This window comes from Takifugu flavidus, chromosome 10, assembly GCF_003711565.1.
Source record: "Takifugu flavidus isolate HTHZ2018 chromosome 10, ASM371156v2, whole genome shotgun sequence".
Taxonomy (NCBI): Eukaryota; Metazoa; Chordata; class Actinopteri; order Tetraodontiformes; family Tetraodontidae; genus Takifugu; species Takifugu flavidus.
The window spans coordinates 6,253,863-6,280,807 of record NC_079529.1 but is presented as its reverse complement, the minus strand read 5'-3'; the positions used below and the strand labels follow the sequence as shown (position 1 = coordinate 6,280,807).

The 26,945-nt window shown below is 43.3% G+C and overlaps 1 protein-coding gene across 8 annotated transcripts in view; it reads left to right on the top strand.

Annotated features, from left to right (window-relative positions):
* The first annotated feature begins 2,225 nt into the window (after window positions 1-2,225).
* The window catches only part of LOC130532206 (RNA-binding motif, single-stranded-interacting protein 3-like), a 75,443-nt gene continuing 50,723 nt past the window's right edge, over window positions 2,226-26,945 (top strand). Inside the window, exons 1-3 of one of the 8 annotated variants that reach the window (XM_057044650.1) lie at window positions 2,226-2,577; window positions 2,657-3,621; window positions 25,292-25,476. In XM_057044650.1, coding sequence (XP_056900630.1) covers window positions 3,547-3,621; window positions 25,292-25,476 — 260 coding nt within the window. In that variant the 5' untranslated portion in view covers window positions 2,226-2,577; window positions 2,657-3,546. Of the gene's footprint in view, window positions 3,622-25,291; window positions 25,477-26,945 lie in introns of all 8 variants that reach the window. The other 7 variants (XM_057044656.1, XM_057044658.1, XM_057044652.1 and 4 more) reach the window with 7 other exon arrangements.

Here is a 26,945-nt window from a genome sequence, read left to right as displayed (position 1 = left end):
GCATGTAAGTTGGGGGTGGTGTTGATGTTAATTGCCAAAGACGCTGCTTCTATTTTCTTAATGCATTGGAAGCGGTATTCTTTTTATTCAATTAGAAAGTGAAAACAGTTTATTTTCTCTGTGATTGTGTCTCAAGAGGCTCGCAGAGACACAGATTTGCTCATGCAGTTTGTGGTAATTGGATGTAATCGTCCATTTACCACTGTAAATCTTGTGAGAACGCTGTGTGTTTTGCGCCTTTGTGTGTCTTTTATCTCGGCTGATGGTTTCCTTGAAGCCTAACTGGAGCGGCTCCCGTAAAAATAGTGCAGAATCGTCGTCATCATGACCTCGTCTGTTTTCCCAGCTGTGCCTGTGTTGAGATTCAAGGGTCGTGCTGGGCCTTCTCGTTTAAACTCAGTGTTTGTTATCAGGTGTAACACTGTGGTCCTTCCAACCATTTCAACCAAATCCATGAAAACGTTTTGTAAAGAGTAATTAGAAACCTTTATTATGGCAGCAGAATATGGAGGATAATCTGAAGATCCGCTCTCCTTCATGACAGTGTGCGGCATAGTACTACACACAGAAACGCGTTACATATGATGCAAAGTCGTCCAGTTGCCCCCTTTTTCATGCAGTGGCGCTCTAACATACCATTACACAGTACACTGTGGCTGTCATGTTAGGTGTTTCTGCAAGATGAGGGCATTGTTCCTGGGCAGTTATTATGATTTAACCACGGTGAGTAAATAATCCCGAACGTTTCTTTTATCACCCTTCTGACAGCAGCATTTTCTGTTGCTATTTCTCTGCAGAACATCACATGGTTTGCACCGGTACAGGTCTTCAACAATGGAAGGGAGGGTGCATCGGGGCAGCCATTAAACTGAGCAACAGTCTGCAAAGGCGGCCTTGTGCTGCGCATGAATGTGCCGCACTCAGGTCAGGGCGCAGTTTATGTCTGCAGGGACAGAAGTAGGCATTATTTTATCTTATTAACCTTCGCTCTCATAAGTTAAGAAAAAGAGTAATGTGATGGATTCTAATGTTTATATAATGATCTATTTATGAAACATATACTAATATATTGCTGTACATAATGTGCCCCTGTTCTGTTTTGTGGTCATGGAAGAGTAAAACACAATTTATCACATGATTAGTAAGGTGATATAGATGAAAAATGAAAATACAAATGAGTCATGGAGCTGAGTCTGGGCTTGCCTCCAGGCATGATGTTACACTGTGTTATTGGTTATAATTTAGAGAGCAGACAAGGCAAGAATTAAGCCAATGTCCTCTTCTGCTTTTAAAATCAGGGTCTATAGTCACCTGATGAGGAACAGAGGAAAAAGCCTTCGACTGGCATTGTGTGGAATAAGTATCAGCTATTTTTCTACCATTGGACAAGCGGGAAGTTTACAAGAATACTAGAAAAAGGGCAAAAGCAGAGAACAATTTTTAAAAGAAAAAACATAACCCATGCGGCAAAAGAGTTCAATTGCCCACCAGAAATAAAGCCTTCAACTTTGAGGGTTTTGGTATTTCTGTTTGTCCTCATTGCCCATTTTTCAACCACAGAGCGTTTGTTGTCTGTCTTTTTGTCTCTTTACACACGCTGCAGTCAGAGGGCAGAACAGTCTTTTCATGCATGGCTCACTGTGCTTATGTAAGAGCACTACTTAAACCTGGTTACATCACATGACAGGCAGCACTGTGTCAGTGGGTCACTGTGCCACACAAGTGCTAAACTGAATACACACACAGTGTGCGCTGGCCCACAGTCCAAACGCATGTGTAACGGTTCTGAGCGTGGAGAGGCAGTCAGGTGCGGATTGGGCCATTAAAGCCCCTGCTTTTACTTACACGTCTGCTTTCATTTCAGAAAATGTGCCATTGCTGCACTGAAGAGTGCCAGCAGGGGGACATCTGTCCCTCAATTCTACTCCCTTTGTATCCTCCTTTCACCTTTTACCCCTTCTGTAACACTTCATATTCTCTCCCCCCAGCTCCGCCTTTCTGTCTGCAAAACAGACTATCTCTGTCTCCCTCTGTTCTTCTCAGTTTCTATTTAGCACACACACACACACACACACACACACACACACACGTACGCACACACACACACACACAGACCCCAGGGCTTGAAAGAGGGCAGGACCGACCACTCCCACTGTTCTTTTAGTTCCACGAAAAACACAGATGAAGAGAGACACAGACAGAGAGCGGAAGAGCAGGGAAGCGAGAGAGGGAGAGGAGAGGAGAGAAGAGGAGAGGAGGAGCATAGCTGCGCTGAAGCCGAGCCCCTCTGTGTCTCAGCGCGCAGAGTGGAGCAGACGGCAACAGCCACACAAACACACTCCCCTCTCAGTTACATGCACAGTCACACACACCGCTGCTGCCTCCACTGCTGCCGCCGCCGCCACCATCTCCACCACCACCACCGCCGCCACCACCTCCTCACACACGCACAGTGACGGCCGCCGGTCGCAGTGGGAAGCGAGCCTCCAGGGAGAAAGCTTGAGAAGGAAGAGAAAGGGATTGCATGGGGAAGAGAAGAGAGTTGAAGAAGGTGGATCAGGAGGGATTTTCCTATGTGTGAGTGAACGTCTGGATAAGGCTATCCGCTTCTCCCCGAACACAAGGAGTTTTTACTGAGGCTTTTTGTCTTTTTAAGACTCGTCCTCCACACCGGGCTCCAGCAATATCCACCTATCTATCCCTAAAGAAAAACAAGGAATGAAAGAGAGAGAGTGAGAAAAAGGCAGTCACAGCTCCAGCTTCCAGACCACCCTCTCTCCTCTTCCTCCTCCTCCTCCTCCACCTCCTCCTCCTCTCCGGCTCCACATCCATTTGTGAGTTCGTCGCTGATTCAACTGTCTTCTGAGGATAGAGCAGATAGAGTGTGTTCTTCTGGATCCAGCTGAGCTCACCGGTGGGATCACGGGTCTCATCTGGCGTGAGAGGAAAGGAGGGAGTGCGAGAAAGGGGGGAAAAGAGATAGACAGGAAGAGAGGAAGAGACGGAGAGCGGCAAGAGTAAGAGACGGCAGCAGAGAAGAAAAAGAGTGAGTCTGGTTTTTAGAGCGGAGAGCGCAAGAAACCGGCTACAGGATCCCATCTATTACTCCCTCCCCTTCTTTCATCTCTTTCTTCAGTCCTTTCCTTTTAATCTCGCTCCATCCTTCTCTGTAGTTTCTTGGATTGCCTCCCACTATCGTTCCGTAATTTGCTTTGCCTCACCATCCACCTCCTTCTCACTCAGCCCCGTTTTTCCTCACCGCCTCTCGGGATTCTCTCCGTCTCTCTTTCCAGACGCACAGGTAGAATGATTCTGAGAGATTGCTGCTGAGCTCCTAGACTAGTAGACAGACTAGCCTCCCAAGTAATCTAGTTATCTCTTCTGTTTCCCTCAAACATCACCAAGAAGGAGAAGAACATTCTCGCTCTATCCTCCAAGATTGGAAACAGTCACCTTAAGGATCCAAGCCAATCCCTGTGAGCGAACATTCCCAGCCTGTGAGCTTCTTTCTCCAGCCTCCAGGAGCTTTGATTGGATTGCAGCTACATGGGAAAACGTTTGGAGCAGCAGCAAATGTACCCCCACTACACCTACTACTACCCCCACTATCTCCAAACCAAGGTAGGGTGGTCCTTGACATTAACCTCACAGATGCATTGTATTATTTTCTCAAACCATGTAAAGGTTATTTTTTCCTAATCACCTCCCTCTTTAAATGTCACGATAGCCCTTGTTTGTATGTTTTATATGTTTACTGTGTGACTCGTGTGGTCACTGGGTCTAATTTTGAGGTCGGTGGCACATGAAGCCCCTTCTTTATGGTGAAACTGCTTAAGATGCTAAAATTGCCTGGCAGGATAGCTGTGACATCATCACGGTGTCCAATCTCTCCAGCTGTCTCCGAGCAGTGAGCTATTGGTGTCAGCCTTTCCGTTTCCCTCCACACTGAGCTCTTGTCTCTGACCTGCTGTCCCTGACCCACCAGCCACAAGTTCAAGTTCAGGACATGAGGCCCACCCTTCCCTTCAAACTTGTTTGCTCTCCTAATTTGTTCCTTTCCTCCCACGCTACCCCAGCATATACGCAGATGCACGCAAATGCCTTCAAATCCAAAACCTTCCAGTTTTTATTCACTCATCAAGTGTTCTACTACACTACTACATTTATTTTATTTATCTATTTAAAATAGGAGCACATAGCAGCACATGTTCACTTTTATCCACCATCAGGAGCAGAGATGGACTGCATGAAAGCCCCAATCGATCGCTGCTCCATCCTATCACCCAGCTCGCCACTGCCTTTGTCTACCATGATCCATTTGCTTCTTTCGGTTTCCGCCATAGCGAGCTCAAGAAGTCGGCAGGCTCGCAGCAATCTTTATTAAAATGTGTGTGTAAGTAGGCAAAAGAGGTGGTGAGAGGCAAAGATGAAAGTGTGAGAGTGGGATGAGGATGAGTGATGCTGTTTGGTGGACAGAGTGTGGGAGGCATAGGTAAAAATCTGTTCAACTTTAAAGCAAGCCTCTGGGATGTTACCTTTCCTAGAACGAGGTTCAGCTTTTTGAATACAGATGATCAAGTCAATTAATATATTGCGAGTGAGAAAATTTGCTGCCTTTTCACAACAGGAGTTCCCATCACATGGTGATTACTTACCAATGTCCTTTAATATTAACATTAAGAAAAAAATGATGATAATGAATTGCCCATGTTCCCAATTGGGTTTTTTGTTTGATAAATGTTAAAATAATAGTAGCTTGACTTTATTGTCATTTTCAAGCAAACCCGTCACGTTAATTAATCTGTCTTTATTATATTCTGACAAAAAAAAGAGACTCCTCTGCTTTAAACATACATTATCGACTTTTAGCAGCTCCTCGGTGTCGAGGAAATAAAAGATTTCCAATTAACTCAGAGATACATCGGCAAATGATGTGCCAAAAAGTCTTATCTTCTGATCTCAGGGCAGCATCCATCCACATCTAAGAGCTGTCTCCTAATCAGAGTGGGCTTCAGATTTTCAAAAAGAAAGCCCTGTTTTAAGTATTTTTAAAATGAAAGACAATTCAATCCCACTTGTCTCTGTAGTAATTATGTTTCCTTTAACTGATTTAATTATAGTAACAAAAAGAGAATTAGTCAGGTTTTAAGGACACAGCACATCATGTTGAATCATTCAGTCTTAAATTTTGACAGTGTTTTTGGCAGCACGTTCATCATTAACTTTGCTGCATTCATGCTGCATATTTATAGAAAATGTTTGCAGATGAATAATGAACTTTAAAGGGAATTGCTTTTCTTTTCCAGTAACAAAGGCGCAATATTTCAATCAGGCCTGTCAGTAATCTATTACATCACTGTAGTAACAACGATGTAATAGATTGTCGCCTTTGTTGTGTCAGTAAAAATTACTACATTTTTACTGACACGACAATGGCGTCGCGCTCGTATGTGTGTGCAGTTGCCACCGTGTCACAGGACTTGCACCATGATTTATCTATATTGGCTCAAGGTCATCTAATTTCTCTTCAGTATCTGCAACAGGCATCTGGCCCAGACATCCCTTTATTCGGCACTCTCCATCCATCCCTCCATCCCTCACTCTCACCAGCTCTCCCGCTCTCCCTCTGCCGTCAAGGTCATACCAAATTGGATCTTGCCATCCCTATTGCGGCGGTTGCATATGTGAGGGTGTGTCTTCATATATGCATCTAAGAATGGGGGGGCTGTTGTATGCATTCGTGACTGTGCATGGCTTCAGCAGGTCAGAGCCTCAGCTGAGCTTGGGCTCAATATATATTTGCTCATTTTGTCTGTAAATGTGTGCGTTATTTCCTGTGGTAATGTGTGTGCGTGCATACCTGTTTGCACACTTGTGTGTTTGTGTGTGGCCTCTGAACAGTGACCCTCTCTGCCTGACCCCATCACAGCACAGCTTGCTGTCATTAAAGCTCTCTGGGTCCCAGAAGAACAATTCAGTTGCTCGCTCTCTCTCCCTCTCTCTCTTTCTCTGCTGTGTGTGTCTGTGTGTGCATGCATACGCATACACGCTGGGGCCCCATAGTTTAGTTATACATCTATATGGACCCTGACGACAGCTGAGTGTTTGATCTGTAGATCTCTAGCTTCAAACACAAGTGTGTTTGGCTGTAGCCACACAAAGGTGTCTGTGAAGGCTTGGGTTGGCCAGCAGATTTTACACACTATTCTCCCATGGAGATAAACCCCACCCCCACCCCCACCTCTGTAATTTTCTTCACAAATTTGATTGGAGATGGAAATGAGGATGCTGTCTTGTAGAAATCAATCACATATTAAGCATTTCTGTGTGTATATCGGGCTCACAAAAGCACACATGTGCCTCTCCTGTGCATAATGGCAGTTATAAAATAACTAGCTAAAACCAACAATGCTCAGCCAGATGACAGAGTGCACATAAATACGTTGCCATTAAACAGAAAATTGCTCTTCCTTTACCTCTACAAAAGAGCACAGGTATGGTTTGTGAACATTATCATGTAGGTTGGAATAGCGAGCTCTCTTATTTAAGGTTTTCCTCTTATGGCTGTGAGAAGGCTTTAAAGGGATCATTTGGTTTAAAAAACAGAAGCAGTGGATGCATAGCAAAGGGCAAAGATAAATGCAATTGAAATTAATTGGCTACTCTAATGCGCCCATTGTTGTGAACGTGTGAGTGTTATGGTTTTGTCCTTAAATGTCAGCCCAGTGATGTGTGTGAACTGGCAACCTATCCAGGGTGTACCGTGCCATTACCAGGCCCATTATGACTCCAAACACGTGAAAATGGCTGGATGGATTTTTGTGGATCATAAATGTAGTTATCGATCATTATACAGTACATTTTAACCTAAACTCGCATATGCCTTAAACCAAAAGTGAGGGTTCTGGATGTAGCAGAGCAAATCATTAAAAAAATCCTTTTTTTCTCTCTCTGATGATTGTATCAAGAGCGCGATAAAAAGAGAAGCTGTAAGGAGAAGAGTCACATTATCAACCAGTGGATCATTGGTTTTCTGCAGATCAGTGTGCTAATATGCTCAGTGGCACATGAGGAGCTTTAATTAGGATAACGAGAAGCAGCATTCAGCAGATATCAAAGTAATGACACATGCGGACACGCCCGGACATCTAAATAGAATATTCCGTCTTCTCAAAAATGAGCTTTTCACATTCAATTACTCACTATTATGCTCCAGATAAGTGCAGTCAGTGGTCGGCTCAGCTGTGATCAGTAAACAGCAGCGGCAAAGAGGGACACACACACAAGGTGGAGATAATGGCTGTCCAAACACAACAAGGACACACGCACGACGGTATAAATGCTAAACTCCCTTGGAAGTGCTCTTTTCGACCTCCCTTTATCGCTTCCTTCTGCACTTGCTCTCTCCCCCTCCCCTTGTCAAACATAAAATACTTGTAAAAAGGTCCTCATAAGTTATGCCGCACACACACGCACACGCGTGTGTAAACAAAGGCATTCATAGGACAGCGTGCATCCTGCTCTGGCCTTCTCCCCACACACTGTTGTGCATCACTCGTAGGTTTACAACACCGAAGCTGATATTGTTGCTGTAGAACCAGACATTCTGTGTAAATTTCAGCCCCACTTTGACAGCAACATATCCAAATACGGAGAGCCTCCGTGTGTAACTTACTGCTAATTCCTCTCCCAACACACTAATACCCTTCTTTTTGTGTTTTTTTAAATCTGCCTCTCCCTCTTTTTCTGCCACTCTCCCACTGTGTTTTGCACCCTTTTTCCCTCTTTTACCATCTGCTCACTTTGCCGCTACCAGGTAGTTTTCGCTGCTTAAAAGGAACTCTCTTAGCATCCATATATGTCCATTTGTTATACTATGTGGGCTGTTCTATTTTTGTCCCAGTACAGTAGCAGACACTGACCAGTGCCTTTGCTGGGATGAATGAAAATGCTTTGTAGGGTCAGTGCTTGCACAGATGGGGTGGAAGCGGCTCACCCCAGCCATTTTTGTCATAGTAAATACACCCAGGAAGGAGGAAGAAAAAGAGATTTGAAGGGAAGCCGAGTCAGATGTGTCAGTAGGAGCGCAGACAGTAACAGAATTCAAGAGAGAGAGAGAGGCAGCGAGGCACACAGGTTCTGGGAATTATGGCGCTGCTGCATTTTTAATAGTAGGCCACTTTGTAGCAACCTTTGTCTAATAGATTCTCTGCCTCTTAAAAGCTCACACCCCCAATAGTTCCCCCACGGAAATTGCTCAGGCCTTAGCCATCCCCAGACCGAATGTAAAGGCAGCGTAATTGATTTCCAGTTACTGCGTAGACGTTTTACATAAAGATCTACTTTTACTTACGTGAAATCATCAATTATACTGCTTGTTGTCATCATGAGCGTCTGGAATTCGTCGCACATAATGGCCATAGAATTTCTTTGCATTCCATGGAATGCATTATAAAGGCTTTTTACTGAGGTGACCTTCATTTAATCCTGATGCAGTGGCTGACTCTGTACTGAAACTGACTGAAACTTCAAGCCTGAAGGAAACTTTTGAGGAAAAAAATACATTGCAAATGCTAATAATTATTTTCTGCCATTAAAACTGTATTACTGTGGTACTGTATTTTATTATAATACAGAGCAAACTGCAGTCGACCTTCCTTTCCACTGGTTTTTCTATCACATTCCTTGTAATATTTATCTTGTAATAAAGCAAAATGACTTCAAATGACCTATCAGGCTTAAAAACTGGTTTGAATTTAGCTTTAATTAGCGCACATTTTGCGATGCTCACTAAACACAAACATAATATTTTGCCACACGATTAAATTATTTTCAGCGCTACTGTAATTGCCAGTCAGCGAATGGCTTATTGTGATTACATAAAAAGGGCGTCAGGTTCTTTGGGCTGTGAACTCGACACCAGGGTCCACAGACATTATTGAAAAAGATGACCTGAGGGATTTCCTCTCGTATGTCATCCCTCATCATAGTTAGGTGCTGCTTCTTTGTGTCTCGCTCCATTTTCATGCAGGTCAGAAGTTTTAAGGGGAATTTCCCCCCTGAATACCTTTGAACACCACAGTTAGTGAGAATCAATGGCTGACCTTAAACACATTCAGGTGTTTTCTTTTTCGATTTAATCATTTATTCAAGTTTTTTTTGCATTTCTTTTTAAATCCTTGTAGGTTTACAACTATTTCTGGCTTAGGCATCAAATGTTAATGGAAATATCTACTTTCAATGGAGCATGTGTGAAAAAGACAGCACTGACATTTGCTGGCCATTTCGTGGAAGGAATGCGGCATTTTAGTCCTTTCATTGTAGTGTAGTTGATAATTTACATCTGTTACAGACGTTGTGACATCATCTGTTAGTTAGCGTAAAATCGCAACACAATTCCGGGGGCAGTGAAGGCTTTACGCACAATTACCATTAAATACTTGTATTTACTTGTTAAACAAAGTGTCAGAACAGATCAGAGACCTTTAAACCTGGAGCAGAGGACATCACGTTGATTACCACCATATGCACCTCTCCATACCAGTTTAAACTGGAAATTCTAAACTTTCCTGTTGACTCTGCCCAGTGGTCATCTAACTAAATTTTACAAGCTTTTTCAGCCATTTTGGAGTGTAAATAAAACAAATGACAGGTATTCATAGTGCCATTGCTGCATTCTTGAAAAGCTCTCTTGCACATACTGTCTCACCTTATCTTTGTTAACCACTGTTAGATCTTTGTCCCTTCCAGGCATTTGCAAACTCCCGGTATATGTTTTATATATTTATTCTTTCAGAAATACTGGGAAGAGCAAACTGCAGCCTGACTGTGTCCCTTTTCCTTCTCACGCTGACAGAAAAAAACAGTTTAACGCATTTACGCTGCCACACAGTTTGCCCTTACAGATGGTTTTAGTTGGGTTACAGACACACTCTTGTCCCTGAGCCAGAGGTGGCTGGCTGGGTCGAACATCTCCTATTCCCTGCTAATGAAATCCTCAATAAAAACCCTTCCTGCTCGCTTGATCCCCACACACAGACACAGACACAGACACACACACACACACACACACACACACACACACACACACACACGTATACTGATGTGCACACACACAATCCAGAGCCCTTGTTGAGGATTATCCACAGAAAACACTCCTTTGTTGGGTCCTGGTCAAATTACTTTTCTGAGCAGTCTAAAGTTTTTCTCTGTAACTGTGTGTGTGTGTGTGTGTGTGTGTGCTTGCAGTGCGTACAGTATACGTGTGAGGAGATATGCATGCATGGGTGTGCTAACATTAAGCAGTTGCTAATTGCAGGAAGCACATCCACAGCGAACTTTATCTTAATGACACTTGAACATAAGTAGTTTATATTATGTCTCTTCTTGCATGCCGTAATTCTGAAGATTAAATTCAGAAAGTGTCATCCCAGCATATGTGCTGACTTTAAACACATATTTGTAAGTGCAGTGATTTATGTCTTCCTCTTTATGTGATGAGACGGAAAAGTTTTTGTTGTATAATGAAAGTTTGAATATGGGTTTGTCAAATTGGAGAAATAACCCGTGATCACTTCTAACATGTTTTCAAAGGCAGTAAAATAGCTCAGCAAGCAGGGTGTAATTAATTTGTTAAAAGTGTATTGGACATGATGTGTGAGAGAAGAGGGCACTCCAGATGTGCCCCAGTAATTGTTTGCAATTTTGCTTATGAGGCAACTCTGGCTGTAGGTGATCCATAAAATTAGCCCCAGTTGTTAGAGTGGAATAGAAGCAGAGCTCTGAAAGGCCTGCCAATGAACTGTCTTTCTTTTTGCTATTTCCTGCTGCACAAACTGTTGTCCATCCCTGTTGACTGGACACAGATTGCTTAGCTCCTTTCAGCTTTAGTTCATTCGCACCACCGGCTCTCCTTGGGGACATACCAGTCTTTTTGGAAATGTGAGAGAGTGTGTTGCATTCAAGTACAGTTTGGTGTGTGAAGGCGTGTGTGTCTGCGTAACAGACAGGAAATGTGCGCCTGTCTCGTAGTGGGTTGTGTCTTAAACACAGGGAGCAATAAAGAGAGTATCAAAGTGAGGGAAAAGAAATAAAGAAGTAAGGCACGTGCGTGTGTGCTTGTGCACGGGCAACCGTGAGTGTTATGGAGGCAAACTAGCTCTGTACAGTAGCTTTCAATGGAGTGTTGATTTAAGTGGAAGTGCAGGGAGGAGATGGGATAAAAGGGCCGACTAGATTAGGCTGGCACACACTACTGAGACATGCTGTACAGCCTGGCCTTTCAGTGCACCCTGTAACGAGGAGAGCGTGCGTGTGCGCGCGTGTGCGCGTGCCCGTGAGAGACGGAAAGCACTAAGGACATACATCTGTGTGCCACCGCCGCAGAGATTCACTCTGCCGCTGGTACTAGCACAGCTATACAATAATGCAGCACATTAGCAGAGCCACTGCAAAGCACACCAACAAAAAAAAACCCTGCTCTAACATCCCAGCAACATTTTGTGCTTGATATAGTTCAGGTTACCATGGTGCCACAGTGATGGAGAATGGAGGCGCTATGGGGATCCAGACTGTTTCTTGAAAACAACAATGATCCATTTACTATTCCTTTGAAGCTTCACTGTATAGGCGCTGTATGCACAGCAATACCATGAATTAGGGTTTCATTTCATGCTTTCACACTGCCAAGCACTGATGCAGAGGGTCTTCGGGGTATTCTGGCTAGATTTACCAAGGATTCCATCTTGTATTATGGACCAGCATGTAAAGATTTCCTTCCTAAATTACACAGCCTCCAATATTTATATTCTTAAAGGGGAGTGTGCGATAATATTAGTCTTGTGAGCTCTGGCGCCATATAGCCGTGGTTAGTGTGGTCAGCAAGAGACTGACACGTGAATTTTAATGGGATTCATGGTTAAAAGGTGAAATTCTCATGGAACTCCTCTCTTTCTCTGCTTTTGTACTTTAGTAGGAATGATGAACTTCTTGATCCGTTCAGAGTGTCTGAAACTGATAAAACGGGGTCTTTTTATTCTGAAGGAGGCATCGCTGCATCTGGATCCGCCATAAGGGGACATGAAAAATGTCAATAACTGACAGGCTGAGCAACAGTTTTTTGATAAATTACCATCAACCTCATTCAGGGAGGAATTTAATTACTCTTTTTAGTCTCAATTATCATCAATCACTTTGCCAGCAGTGATTTATCTTTCAGGAGGGGCCTCCTTTGAAGCCTCAAGACATTGTTTTTTGTTTTTTTTTACTTCACCATTTCTACCAAGATGAAATAAGGCCAGTTTTGTTTCCAGCTCCAACTTTCTATACTCCAGTTTTTACCTCATTGGTCTCTGCATACGAAAACATTGAAACTGGTTGTAAATGGTGGAGGTGATTCAACTTGAAGGGACAAGATGGCTGCTTCAAATCAAATATTAAAAACAAATTCCGCAGCGTTTTGACTGAGGTTAAATGAGCTGCTGCTGCGCTCTTATTGCCAGTGTTTATGCAATATCATTGTTATCATGCTGGGGCTTAAAAAAAAAACACTGTGGCACTGTGCCATATTTTACATGATCATTCTGAGCATTTAGCGAAGCCTCAACTTAATAATACTTTTTCCACCCTCATTCAGAGCTGCTTCTGCTCAACTATCATGCTTTTATTGGTGCTGACTCACTGGATGAGAAAGAGAAGGAGCCATTAGTCTGCTACTTGTAGTACAGCAGCAATCTGCATATTTTATTGATTTTACCTCCTGTATGAATAATTAATATCCCCGGACAGTTTCTCCATGTGAATATATGTTTGCATTCTTCTATGTACTCTCTCGGTTGTCTTCCTGTGCACTGTATACTCTGCATATCTAAAAGGTCAGCGTCAGCCATGTTGAAATCTATTAAATCTTAATTCGTGCATTAGTGCTGAAGCGCAACGGTAGACGCCGAACGTTTGTGTAACGTGGGTCACATTTTATAATGATGCACAATCAAAACAACAGGAAAAGGTGGAAAATGATGCTACCTCGGATGCTGCAAAAGATTGCATTCTAATCTTTTACAGTGAAACCAAGGATGAAAAACCTAACAAATGCAAATCTAAATAACCCTGCTCACAGTTTATCTGTATTATCTGTGCTCCTCTTCCCTGAACTCGAAGAGAAAAGACTCTTTGGACGGGAATAGACGTGGAGAGGGAGAGGGAGGGCATCTATCAACTCTTGGATTAGATGCACTGGAGGACAAAGTGCTAACTGTCACACTCATACCAACCCTAGAATTATCCTCTCAGCAGAGGTCCGTCTGCCTCTCTCAAGAAGGAGTCACTGATGTCGGGATGTTCAGTGCAGTCAGAGACCAACGCGTTTGGTCCAACGCAGCAACTTTTATGTATGTGGTGTTTTGTAGCTGCAGTGGCTTAGATCATGTTCTGTGGAGAATACACAGGAGTGCACATGGGGGACACTCAAGTTATGCAAGAAAAGGGAAAAAATAAACTCTGTATGCAGCATCACACAGGAGATATGAACTGCAAAACAAAAAAAGAAAGTTAAGGAATTCACAACCCAGCTTTTCAATTTGCATAAAATATTCGTGTGTCTTAAAGAAGCCCAAACTGAATTTTAAAACTGTCTAACCTGATTTCCTCCCATCTGCGGATTTGTGTGCTAGTGCATCCAGATACAGAACTTTTTGAAGCCACTCGTTTGCCCTTCTCACAAACAGCACTTAATAGCAATTAAGACGCGAATGATGGCGGTGAGAGCTAAAGGACTGCACTTGAACAAAGTGTTGTGTGTCACCTTCCACGTCCCATCAGTGCTGGAGCCACATGCAGTTTCCTATTGCTTACCTGTCACTGAGAGGAAGATGTAGGACACACGTGCTATAAAGAAAAACAGCTCTAACAGATCTAATTTACTGTGTTAAATATATAAAAATAAAAAAAATAGTGGGTTGAGACCCAACAGTGTTCCTAATAAAAGTAAAGAAGTGGGAAAAGAAAGAAGGAGACTCCTCCCTACTTTCAAAGCAGAGCCACAAGCTGTTGGTCTTAGTCTGCCAACCTAGCTCAACTTCCAGACACGGATAAACCATGTGTGTGTGACTGTGTACATAATTCATATGCGTAGCCAAATCAAGATCGTGAGATTACCATAGCCAGTGGCGAAGAAGAGGAATAATGGGAGCAAAAAACGGAAGTGAGGATATGGGAAAAATAGTCGGAATTAGAAATAACGTTCCAGGTTACGGAAGTATGAAGTAGTTAATATTCAGCTCACACTTACCTGTTTGCTTCCGTATGTGTTTACATAGACGATCCTTCAGCCTCCCGATTCCTCTCTCTTTCTGTGCTTTTCTATTTCCTTTCAATGCTTCCCCTCCCTCCCTCTTTTACTTTCAAGGAAGGGTAATCCCTCTTGTAGCTAATGTGCTGCGACATTTCATGCCACAATAGGATTTGGGAGACACTATGTATTCTCGTGGTGCTGGGGTCTGGCTGATAACCCCACTGTCTCCCTGATTTTGGGCTGCAGCAACTGTTGGGCAAGTTTTTATCTCACTTTGGAAATCTAATTCTCAAGGTGGAAATGCACTTTACTATTACAGACTCTGAGGCTGCACTCTGGGAGTTCTCAGCAAACCAGATGCACAATATCTCCCCCCCAAAATATGTAATATTTTATGATACATAGATTTGACATGATATCATCTCCTCTGACAGATTCTTGCTGTTCTGATATCATATTGGTTCACACAGGGTGACAAATACAATATATCTTTGTATTTGGGAATTGTGTGAATCCAATAATGGCTCAATATTTGGGGGGCGGGGGCGGTATTTACTTTGCAAGGGACGAGGATGTGGAATAATATCGGCTGTGCAACAGTAAAATATTACTCAAAACAGGATGTAGGTAAACATTATCAAAAGCTTTTACCATTTTATAAAATAAACTAGATGTGGTCAATGTTCCAAATGCAAGTCTTAAAACATTGCACAACAATGTTGCATTTCCCACTTTCTTTTTCTCAAAATTCAGCCAGTCGCCATAGCCTCCTTTGAGTTTCATGTGCTTCCAGCAAATGAAGCAATATATCGTAGGGACGACAACTTCTGAATGGTGAAAATAGAACTTTGTGATTCTCCTCTCTGGTAATGAGGTCACATGACAGTAATGACTTCCCTGCATAATGTTTCTTGATTACTAAAATCATAATGAAGCCTTGAGTCGAGGCAAATAACGTTTTCCTCCACTGAGTCTTAAAACATTAAATGAATTACTTTAATCCAAGTTACATTGAGAAGCCTCACGATGCAGCGCGGCGCGTCTTCCCTTAGCTAATGCAGATTACAACTGCACCGAACTGAGTGTTTATCCGGCCAACAGCCGTGCTAACGCCCTGTCGTTTTGATTTACTCTTCAATTTGTTTTTGAGAGCGTGACAGTGAGCGTGAGACGACGAGATGCTGGAGAAGGAGAAGAAGTGTCACGCCCAGATCCATGAGACGGCGGGCTGGCAGGCCTGCGAACGCTGCTCAGGCTGACTGAATTATACCTGGAGGGAACTCGGTGCTGCCGCCGCTACGCTGTAGCCAATTTAGCTGGAGCACAGCTGCTGAGAGGCTCCCTGAGGTGTTTGTGTCTATGTGTGTTTCAGGATTAAGCCACAGCACCAATTAAAGCCTCAGACTGGTTTTAAAGGATAAATTATTAACAGCAGAAGTGACCTCTCTGGTGGCCTTTTTCCTCCCTCCTCTGCTTTTTTCCTCCATTCTCCTTTCCATCCTTCCTTTTCTTCCAGTCTCCCCAACCTTTCCCCGCCATCCCTTCTCTTTCTTCGACTTTTCATGGCTTATTGCATTTAGCCGCACCCCCATTGATATCACCCTTATTATTGTTCTTGGTGGAGAAACATTCTGGATGGATCATTCGACTCTCCTGTATTACACAAACACAGTCTGGTGGATGTGAGTCTGACTAAAGTCGCCATTAAGAACAAAGAGCCTCATCTTTCTCCAAGAAGCAACAAATGTATGTATTATAATGAAAGACTATTCTTTTTTGCTTCTTTCCCAGCTGGCATCTGTTTACTCTGATCTTTCAGTTTCATGAAATGTGCGCCCCCCCCCGCTCAATACTTTAGTGTATTTACGCCTCCAGGATACATTTGGGCTTGATTGCGGGAGCTGCATTCTCCTTGTTCTCCCTGTGCTCCCCAGCAAAAGCATGTTAGCCTGTAATGGATACTTTTAACCTTTTCCAAGTAATTCAATCAGGGCTTTAAATCAATCCAAGCACATCGTGAATATATCGAGCGCCGCTCTCAATGTCTCAGCCTTTGTTTTATATTCGAGCAAACCATGTCTCTTTTCTCATTTGATGAATGGCTCAGTGCTGGATTCTAAATTATAAATGTGGGCGGCTGTGCATCATTTCTCGAAGGGACAAAAGAGGAGTGAGAGTTGAAATGGGTTAGAGACCTATGTATTTAACTCTGGAAACCGGTATCGTGGCGGATGGAATTTTCTGTGGGAAAAAGCACCTCCTCACTGTGTTTTATCGATTTCGGGGATTGTCACAATCCAGACACGATTCTTCTCGACGCTGGTCGCACACAGCTAGCATTATCAGATAATGCTTATCTCTCAATTAAACTTTATTTTTTTTATCTACTGTGCTCTGTGTTGTGTTGGAGCCTTGAGTTGCTTCAACGTCTAATGGTTTGAATATAAGTAAGCCTAAATAATGATATGACAGCTCTAGCTGAGCGGCTGTGCCCTGTGGTGGAGCTGCCCTCAAGATATCCTCAGGTCATCATTTGATCTCAGCTGACTTGGATTGCATTCAGCATGCTTTTACACTCTGATCTCTTCCTCCATCACTCTCTCTCCCGCCGTCCCTCCCTCGCGTTCTCCCTTTCCTCGAATATTTGCTCATCCACCATTTGATGGAGGAATTTAATTAGAGCAGAGGGACAGAGACTGGAAAGAACAAGGAACACTGTGAAGGAAAGAAGTGGAGTAATAATGAATGGTTGGTGACCCCGAGAGCGCCGCTAAAGGAAAAGATAAATGTCTTTAAATCAGACCTGGTTCATCTAAAGTGGAGGGAAATATTGAAGCCCATCACTGCAGCGGGCTTAACTATTTACTATATGCTCCAGCTTGTGTGTGTGTGTGTGTGTGTGTGTGGGGGGGGGGGGGGGGGGGTTGTTGCTGTAGATTTGCCTCAATTAAAAGAGAAACTAGCAGTAAAAGCTTAAATATGTGTGCAGGATCACATGAGTTCCATTATCTATGTCCAGAGGCCCGCTGCCCTCTTCATATGATGTCCATTAACATCGATTATGCGGGACTGAATTACATCAACCTTGGATTCTTTTTCAATGCAACACTGTTTCAGCATCATGAAAACGGATTGATGTGATTACATGATCATAATGCGCAAGCTTTTAATAAAAAAAAACATAATATATTATGAGATTATCGATCTTAAGGTCGTTACGTTTTTCCAGTCTTTGGTATGTTTTGGTAGAATTACAACATGCACATTTATTTAGGAAGAAAAAGTTAAATATTTGATTGGTATGAGTATTCAGAAACCCTCTGTGGTTCTCAGACGCCGCGTGGCCTCCACCGTTCTGGAACGGAGGGCGTTTGGAACCACCAGGCCTCTTCTCTGAGCCCTGGGAAGCAGCGTGAGCAAGAAGCCAGTGATCAATCTGGCTGCTCCAGAGAACCTTTGTGCAGATGGAAGGTCAACCATCACTGCAGCACCAAATTGAGCTTTATGACAGACGGAGGCGTCTCATCAGCAAAAGACAGACAAAGGCCAGGATTGAAGCGGTTGGCCTTAATTCTGACATCGTGTTTGGAATACTTATGTTAATATTATATTTTAGTGAGTATTATTTGTAATACTGTTATATAATATAATAATGGACGACCGGTCTGTCAGTAGTGTGACGTAAAAGCAGGCCAACACAGTGAGGATCACCAGCAAATTCAGCAGAGAAGAATTTAAGACTGTGGATTACCTCTGTGATCTGGATCATCTGAGTATTTATAAATATAGAAACACAAATAGCATCTGTTTCCCACTGTTGTCGTTCAATATAATATTCATAAAATGTCTGCTGTGTCTCTGAAGTCAGATTTTGGGACAATCTGGGAAACAACTGAAATTCTGATAAGACACAACGCTTTTTGCATGTTTTCAGAATGGAGGTTTTTATTAACACAAAGCCCAATTAACTTGACTGCAGACATAAACATTATTGGGATCATAACAGCCCAATAATTTCCCCTGGTAATTTCTTTAAATGTGGGTAAGATATTCCCTCCTATAAAAGTAAAAAATAAAAACTGTAACTCTTTAACCATATAAAACAAATTTGAGCATTTTGGCAGCAAAACCCATTTTTAAATTGCATTTTAAGGGGAAACCCTAAAATACACACACACACACACACACACACACACACACACACACACACACTCATACACACACTCATATCTTTTCAGCCTCTTGTAGAGATATAAGCTATAGAAACAAAATTGTGTGGACATTTTTTGCCTCTATCCCTCATTGTTTGACCTGACACGAGCATTCTGCCTTATAAGGCCCCTTATTTTGATGGTAATTTAACTGCCTGAAAGGAGCGGCGGAGGATTGTTCTGTCTCATTTAACAAAATACGGTAAAAAGTCATTCCTGGGATTAAAAAAGCGCCGAGATGGATTTCCAGGGCTCCGTTGTCATCTCTCCGGCTGCCTGTCGGCCCCCTGTTCATATGCTAATGAGCCATGGCTTGATTGTTTCCTCATATTTTAATCTCTTGCATGGTAATGTTGGAAGGGGGGCAGCAGATAGACGGTGTGTGAGTGGTAGGAAGAGATGAGATGAGAGGGGCTGCAGGCTGTGGACAATTGAGGAGAAAGACAAGGGGACAAAGTATAGGAGCAGGGGAGAAGTTTAACTAGAACACAGAGGAGTTGAGGGACATGAGAGGGCAGGATGATATTATTTAATATGCAAGGTGGAGAAGATAAGATAAAGAGGGATAGAAGAGCTGCTGGGAGATAAGCGGGAAAGTGCAGTTCACCTTAAACGGAGACACCCAAAGTTCATTAGCATTGGCACAGAAATCTAGATAATGTTGGGGAAACTTTGCAAAATTCATCATTCTCTCATTTTCAACTTTGAGGAGTGTCACAGAAGAACAATGAAACCTCTATTTCCCCTTTTTATATAGTTTTTGTAAAAAAAAAAAACTAATCAGGGACTTTGGCTGCTGCCACTCTCTGTGCATATAGTGGGCAGAAAGACTGACCAAAGGGCAGCAAGAGGAGGAGCAACGGAGACTTTTCTTGAATAATCTAATATGTCATTTGCATAAATATACATAATAAAAGAACTTTGCGCAAAGCTCCTCTTCAATATGCATGTTTCCCCCCTGCTTTTTGTACCTGGCATGCTAGAGGTCATGCAATTAAGAAGCAAGAGTATAGAATATGTTTTTCTCCCCTGTTTGGAGGGGGAGTAAAGGGAAAGGGAAAACCAAAGTGACAGTATAATGTGGTGGGGTGATTGCCATGAATGTCACTCACGTCTGGTTTTCTTTTAGATTTGTTAACCGCAATCATTACAGAAATTCACGTCATGATATTTGCCTAAAAAACTAAACTGCCAGGATGAAAGACAGGAAATGTGGTTCCCAACACATAACAAAAACTAAAATATGGAACTCTAAGCACAGCAGTCTCGCACCACTAGATTTGTTTTAGTCATTTCAGTAATGCAGCTCAGCTCAGATTTTTTACTGGATCTAAATAATTTTTCAAAAAAATCTGGGAACTTTTATTCATCCATTTTAAAAAAGCAGCTTGGATTATGGGAAGCCCTTTGAAAATTGTAATAATTCTGCTGGATTTTACAGAAACTCTGGCCGGGTAAACCTCATATGCTCCCAGTTTGAAGCAAACAATTATTGCATTAATGCTTTAAAGATGCTTTAAAGAATGCTTGAGGTCAGAGAACGGATGTGCACGTGCAGATAATATGAAGTCACCCGGCTGACATCGGTTGCAGTGTTTTTGTTTTCTCTTTACTTCTTCTCTGGTGCCAGAAGTGGCCACAGAATACTCCAAAGTCAGGAAGGTGGCCTGTGCCCCCATGGAAAAGACACAGCACATCACAGGCTCGATTGTTTTAAGTGGCCAAAAAAACTGATACATGAACACAAAATAATTTGATTAGATTTCGTCTCTTGAAGCAGATTAAATTAGGAAAACAGAATAATTTTTTTATAAAGTCTAGATTCATGTGAATTTCTTTAAAAAAATCTTTTCCTAATAAAGTAGGATCTCCTCATCTCCCGCCTGATCCCAGAGCTCCAAGCCCAAACTGGACATCCTCCTGGGATGTTTGTGAAACTTGTTTATGACAGTCCAAGTGCTGTTGACGCCGCTGACGCTAACCCTAGGCTAGGACGTAGCACTCCACTGGGAAGTGGCCTCCAAAACCTGAGAGAAATAACAATGAAGTTGTTTTTTTGAATGTGACCTGGGGAGGGATGAGAGGAGAGAGGAAATGAGGAAAAAGGAGAGCGGTAAACAAAGTAAAGTGAGGGTTAAACTGCATTAAATGTAAAGGTGGGCTGGTGAACATATCAATAAAAATATAGAACGACCACTGGGGGGACACTGTTTCTCTTTCCCAGATTGAAAGTCATGGTGTTATATGAGAACTTGTTTATTTTCATTACATTTAAGATTATCTTAATCGTGCTTATCCTGGCCAGACAGGCTGTTTACAGGTCCTGGAGAGCTAAATCAGTGTAATTCAATTATGCTAACTTTGGCTCTTTCATGGCATAGATAGAATTAAATCATGTGTTACACATGCTCAGGGTAATGATTCACATAATATAATATGCATTTATCCCACAGTTATCCATAACACCAATATCAAGGTTTAAAGTTTAAAGTGTATTTTAACTGCACATTTGTGCAAATAGTCAGAGTGAAAGCCCCGAAAGAGGTCTGCAGGTTAATGAGACATGCCGAAATTATGCGGTGCCACGTCTACTCTTTACAATTGTCGGTGAACTTCATGTAAGAGCTTAAACTCAAATAACATAATTCACTTTATTGGAATTCTTGGCGCCTAATGGAATGAAATGAACTTTAATTTGATTCCATGAAGCACTCATGTGTGATTGAATTCCCGAGAAATAGCATTTGCTCTCCGGTCATGAGTTACCTTTGACCTAAGAGCAGGAATTTCTGTTCTCCCTGAGGTCTTGCTGGGACTGGAACCACTGAGCGCTGCTGCTTAGCTCTTTTAGTTTTCAAGCGGACGTCGGGTGTTGCATTTTGTGCCAAAGGTTACATGTTCTGATCATGTCATGTGTATTTTTGGCGCCGTTCAGAACTTCTACATGTGCATCCTTGACTCTAAACGTTTTAGGATAAATGGAATGCAGCACAATCACAGGCCTTAGATATCACCAGGCTCTATTTATACCTGCACACCAACTTCTGCGTCCCCCAAAATAAATATGTCAGTTTTCCTTCTGTATATTCATTATGTAACGTTGAACCCAAAGCGGCCACATCTGACAGTCAGATTGGGAACTGAGAAGGATATTTTTGCGAATTCCTGGAAAGATCTGGTGTCTTTTGAAAGTTTTGCGTCAGAGGCAGGATCCAGGGCTTATTTTTAGCCACTCCTGTGATCTTTAAATGGCGACGGTAAATTAGGAGACGTGTTTCTGCTCGGACGTGCTCGTAAGCGTCCTTAAACCCTTCCTCTGTTGTGTTTAGGAGCATGGCGTGTGAGAGAGAATCACAGTGCTGGATCCAAAAATAGCCCACATTCCTTGGTCTGTGTTTCAGGAAGCGTCGGGAGAGGCCGGAAGAACCCGCTCTCCCATATCCCATCCTCTTTCCTGTCCATTTTCACCGAGTTCTCACTCTCTTTTCACCAACATTTCTGTTTGGGGCCTTTTTTTGTCATGTCTTCATGCAATTTCTTACTTTTTTCTATATTCTTAACCTCCAGCTCCTTTATTCTTCCTGCTTTTCACAACTACGTTCAATCACTGTGGCCTCTTGTCTGTAATTGGCTCTATATAAAACACAAAGATCTTTAGACACCACTGAGCAAGAGAAAATCACCATGTGGCTAAATGTGCATGGCGGATCATACAGAAGATTTCATTGTTTGTCAGCGTCGCTGAAATCTCAGTCGTCCGGACTTATCTGTCTCTACGCCTCAGAAATAAAAGTCAGTTTGCATGGAACCATAACAGCAAACTGAAAATTGGAATGTCAATCAATAAGAAAATCTGCCTTTGCTATAAACCCAAATCAATCAACTGGCTATTTAATAAAAGAGAGAGAGAGAGAGAGAAGCACTCCAGCATTCCAGAAGCTTGGAATGACCTGGCGTTTTTGAGTTCATTTTCCTAGAAGTACCCATTGTTTGGCAGAAAGAACTCTTTAGGGACAGGAAGGCTATAAATAGACTGTTATTTAGTACATGCGACTTCAGTCAAAGTCAACTTCCTGTGTGTTTGGCGAGTAAATGTGAAGAAAGCGGTAGTTTGATGGATTGAAAGGGCGGCGTTCACAGACATGACTGGAAGAATGCTGATGGAGCAGAAAAAAGGGTGATAAAATAGTAAAAAAATACACCAGAAAAGCCGAATGCTCCATATTTTGTTAAGTGTGACAGTCCCTCTAGCTACAGGACTGTCATAGCCTTGTAAACGATTGTATCATATCGTGTCTTTCTCCCATGTGACGGCGCTGGGATGTTCGCGATGTTACAGATACGCTGCTCTTCACTGGCTCAGCTGCCCACAAAACCTATGAAAACCCAATAACCGTGTTTGCTTTGTGTGACAGTTTGAGGCGCTGCCTCTGAGTCTTCCCCCAACTGTGAGAGCCGCACCACCGTACTAACTGTGTCAACATTACCAGCTGAGAGCGGGTCTTCATTCGGCACACTCTCGCTGCGGGCTAATCCTTGAAAGAGGGAGACTAGCATAGAGACGGGAGCACGCCAGAAACATAGAGCAAGCATGTCGAAGAGGAGGGAAGGAGGTGAGAGGAGCGAGGAGCGAGCGTTGAGCGATGGCGGAGTGGAATTTGACAGAAGAGAAAGCGTGGCTGCCAAAGGGGGGGGGGGGATTTCAATATTTCAAAGGATTTCCTTATCGCAGTTTGTGACACGTTGCTTACACAGCTATCAGCTGGACACTGACAGCTGCACAAATTGGCTGAAAGAGGTTTTTTCCCCGAACAGGACCTTTGATCAGGTGTGTGCACGTGCGTCACACCGCGCTGCGTCAGCGGATAAGAAGAAAGAAAATGTTGGTTTGCGCAAATGTTGACAACCAAATGCACGCGCGAGTGGGGAAAAGAGCCTCTTTTGTGCTTCAGGACGTGGTGGAATGAGAGGAATGTGCATAGATAAGACCCACAGAGTACAAGCGTGGATTTAAAAATAAACTGCAGCAAATCTTGCACTCTGACTCTGGAGCCATGTACGCATGTTGTTGTCAGCAGTGGGGAGTAAACAAGCCCATTTTTAGAAGAATCTGAACCTCGCTGACCCCCAGTACAGTCTGGGAGAGCGTGAGATTTTCGCTATCTTGATGACAGATGCCACCTGAAAACACACACACACACACACACACACACACACACACACACAAAGGACGAGTCTCTCAGTAAAGTTGGCCAGTCCCACATTGACAGTGGGAACGTTCAGCCACCAGGAATCCTCTTGGAAAAGAAGGCAAGTCGAGTCGAACCACCGCCAAAGTTCCGACCTGCTGACGAGCCACTCGGTGCGGATTTAATCCTCTCGTGTCTCCCTTTCTCCTCTCTGAAGCCCCTGCTTCAGCATTAAGTAGCTTCAACATCGCTTTTGTAGTGGAAAATTAGAAAAAGTACATGTGACCAAATCAGCAAAATCTCCAGCCTCCAAGTCTCCAAATGCTAATTAGCAAACAACAAGAAGTTGCTTATTTTTTAATTAATTCAATGCAAGGCCCTCGCTGACCATGATGTGTCGTTAACTTTATGATCCTGCACTCAGGCACTCATTTCCATAGCTGCCGACAAGGCAGGGTCACTAAGGCAACATGTTTTTGGACGATGTGGACAAAAAAGACAAATCCCGTTGTAGCTCTGTGAATGACATGCAGATTTAAACACAACAGCAAAGTAGGTATTTCCAAAAGTGTTTTCAGTCTGTACTTTATGATGTGTTTGTTGAAGTGTATTAAATAATTTCTGGCTCTTTGCTTAATGCACTGGCTGCTAATGACCCCAGTGCAGCAGCCCTTTGAGTGTGTTGAGTCCTGCAAGTGCAATCTGCAAAGTGAGGGACACACAGGTAATGGATTAATATCAGAGCTGCTGGCTCCACATCACCAGGTGGTGACAACCTGTCATTATCCCAAACACCAACTCACACGCACCCACAAGCTCACGCGCGCTTTTTGGCATTTAGGCAGACGCGCGACGGCTGAAACTAGCACGAATCCCAGGAAACACACTTCCTTCCCTTATCGATCCGTCTCACTTACTGCCTGTCGTGCTCACGGTTGACCTGGCCCGTCCAGTACATTTCCCATGTTGCATGGCGGTGTTGTGGTTAGTGCACTAATTTCATAGCAAGAAGGGACTCGTATCTGGCTCACATGTTCTCCCCGTGCCTGCGCGTGTTTGCTCCAGTGTCCAAAGACGTGCACCCTAACAGTTTTGTACTTAAGTCGCGTCACAACACATGATTTCACGGACTAGAACCAGAACTGCCAATCGACACGGCCTCGCTATTCGGTGGAGCACAATTAAAGTGAAGGAGCCAGAGTGATGCGGCTTTGTTTCCTCTTTATGTCCTCCTATTTACTGGTTGCTTAATTTAGTGGACACGCAGGTGTTGACACACCTTCTAAAGCCTTTAGCCAGCTGAGAAAAGACACTCAGTCAGCACTGAGCTGTGTAATTGCAGCGAGAAGGTTCCGCGTGATAAAGAGGAAGAATTAAACACTTGACGGCATCCTTAAAGTTTTTGTTTAAGCCCCATATTGTTAGTACTGGCTCCTTTAGGGAGGGGGAAACTCTGCTGTGTCCCCCTGCTATCATTCATGCAAATGTGTGTGAGGTGTGAACAAAGATGGGAGCATTGTGTTATTTTTGCCTCGCTGGCATGATGGTGATAATGCGGCAGGCAGATGTAAAGTGTGATTTTTCCCTCTCTGTCTCTGCAGCAGTCCTATGTTCCTCCCCCACCACCTATGGCTCCACCCAGCCCCGGTACCACAGGAGGAGGCGGAGGAGGAGGAGGCGGCGGTCACGGCGGAGGGCTAGCGGAGCAACTTAGTAAGACCAACCTGTACATCCGAGGTCTGCTGCCAGCCACCACCGACCAGGACCTCATCAAACTCTGCCAGCCGTGAGTTCCCTTCCATCCCGGTCTGTTCAAAGATAATCTGACCTTGTCCTCGCTCTGCTGATGCATCCTTCAGCACAGCTGAGCTCAATTCATCCCCACTCCATGCACTTCAGCTCCTGGTAATTAGGTTTGCGTGAGTCCAACAACAGCTTATTATGAGTATCAACAGTTTGCTCTTGACCTTTTCTTTGCCTTCTCGCTGTTTCCTTAGAGGAAAAAACAGAGCCCAGCTGGGCCTAACCCATCCGTTCTACACATTCGCACTTTAATGGGACGTGCGCATACATCCGCAAGATACATCAGATTTTTGAACAGCAATAAATTCTGATTTTTTCCAAAAATAATGGAACCAGATTTGACTCTCACTAGAGGTATTTGACGCACCAAAGACCACCCTACCATAAAGCTGCACAGAGGGTTTAGAAGCATAGATTTTAGATCTTAGCAAACAATATCAATATCTTTGCTCAAGTTTAAGAGACCGGAGGTGATTTATCGCACAAGTGCTGGGTTTGCAAAACAAACCTGAGCCCCTCTGTTCATCTCGTTAATACGTAAGGAAATGATGCTGACGTTGATCCCTCCTTTTCACGGCGCCTGGGTTTCCATTAATCTTAGAAATGCGCAAAACCGAAATACCGCAGTGAAAAACTGGTAATTGAAACACCTGCATTTCAAAAAGAGCCTCTCAAATATTGCAAATAAGGTTTTTTACGCTCTCATGAGGAGGAATTTCAGATGTTTCAGTGTAGAAATATGTCACAACAGTGCAATGGAAAAACTTTTTCAGACTTGACTTGTGCAGTCAAGCTACACTTACCTACACGGCAACATGGCGGCGTGGTCGTATGGACAAAAGGGGGCCACCGGATATTTTATTAACAGCTTTTGAACATCAGTCTTTATTCCAAGATCAGATTTCAGGTCATGCTTTAAACATGCTTCTTTGGAAACATATAGAAAGCACACTCGCACCTTATTGACACTTCAGAAATATCACTTTTATTTTGTAAAGAAGACGTGCTGCTGACGTGCGTTCACTCCTAAACTGCCCCCATCTGATCGGAGACTGAGCAGTTCTCCCACACTGAACTGAATCACACTCTCTGTTGAGCTAAATATTCAGCTGGCAAAGCCGTTACATTTATATTAATGAAACTGGTTTTAATTAAAAACCTAGAATGGAGGGATGGGGCGGGGGGGGGGGGGAGTGGTCACACACAGGCTTTGCCCTTCTGTGCCCCTCACACTTCTGTCCTGTTGTATTTCAGCTTTGGCCTGCGGGCATTCTGGGGAAACATGGTGAAAAATGGGACCCAATAAAAGTTTCATTAGAGGCCGAGTCAGTGTGCCAAGTGGTCAGTAACATTTGGGAAAGGTCGACAGGGGGGGTGAGGAGGTGTGAGGGGGGGGTTGGGCAACAGTCTTAGCACTGGGCATCCAAATCTCTCTGGCTTTGAGTGGCACTT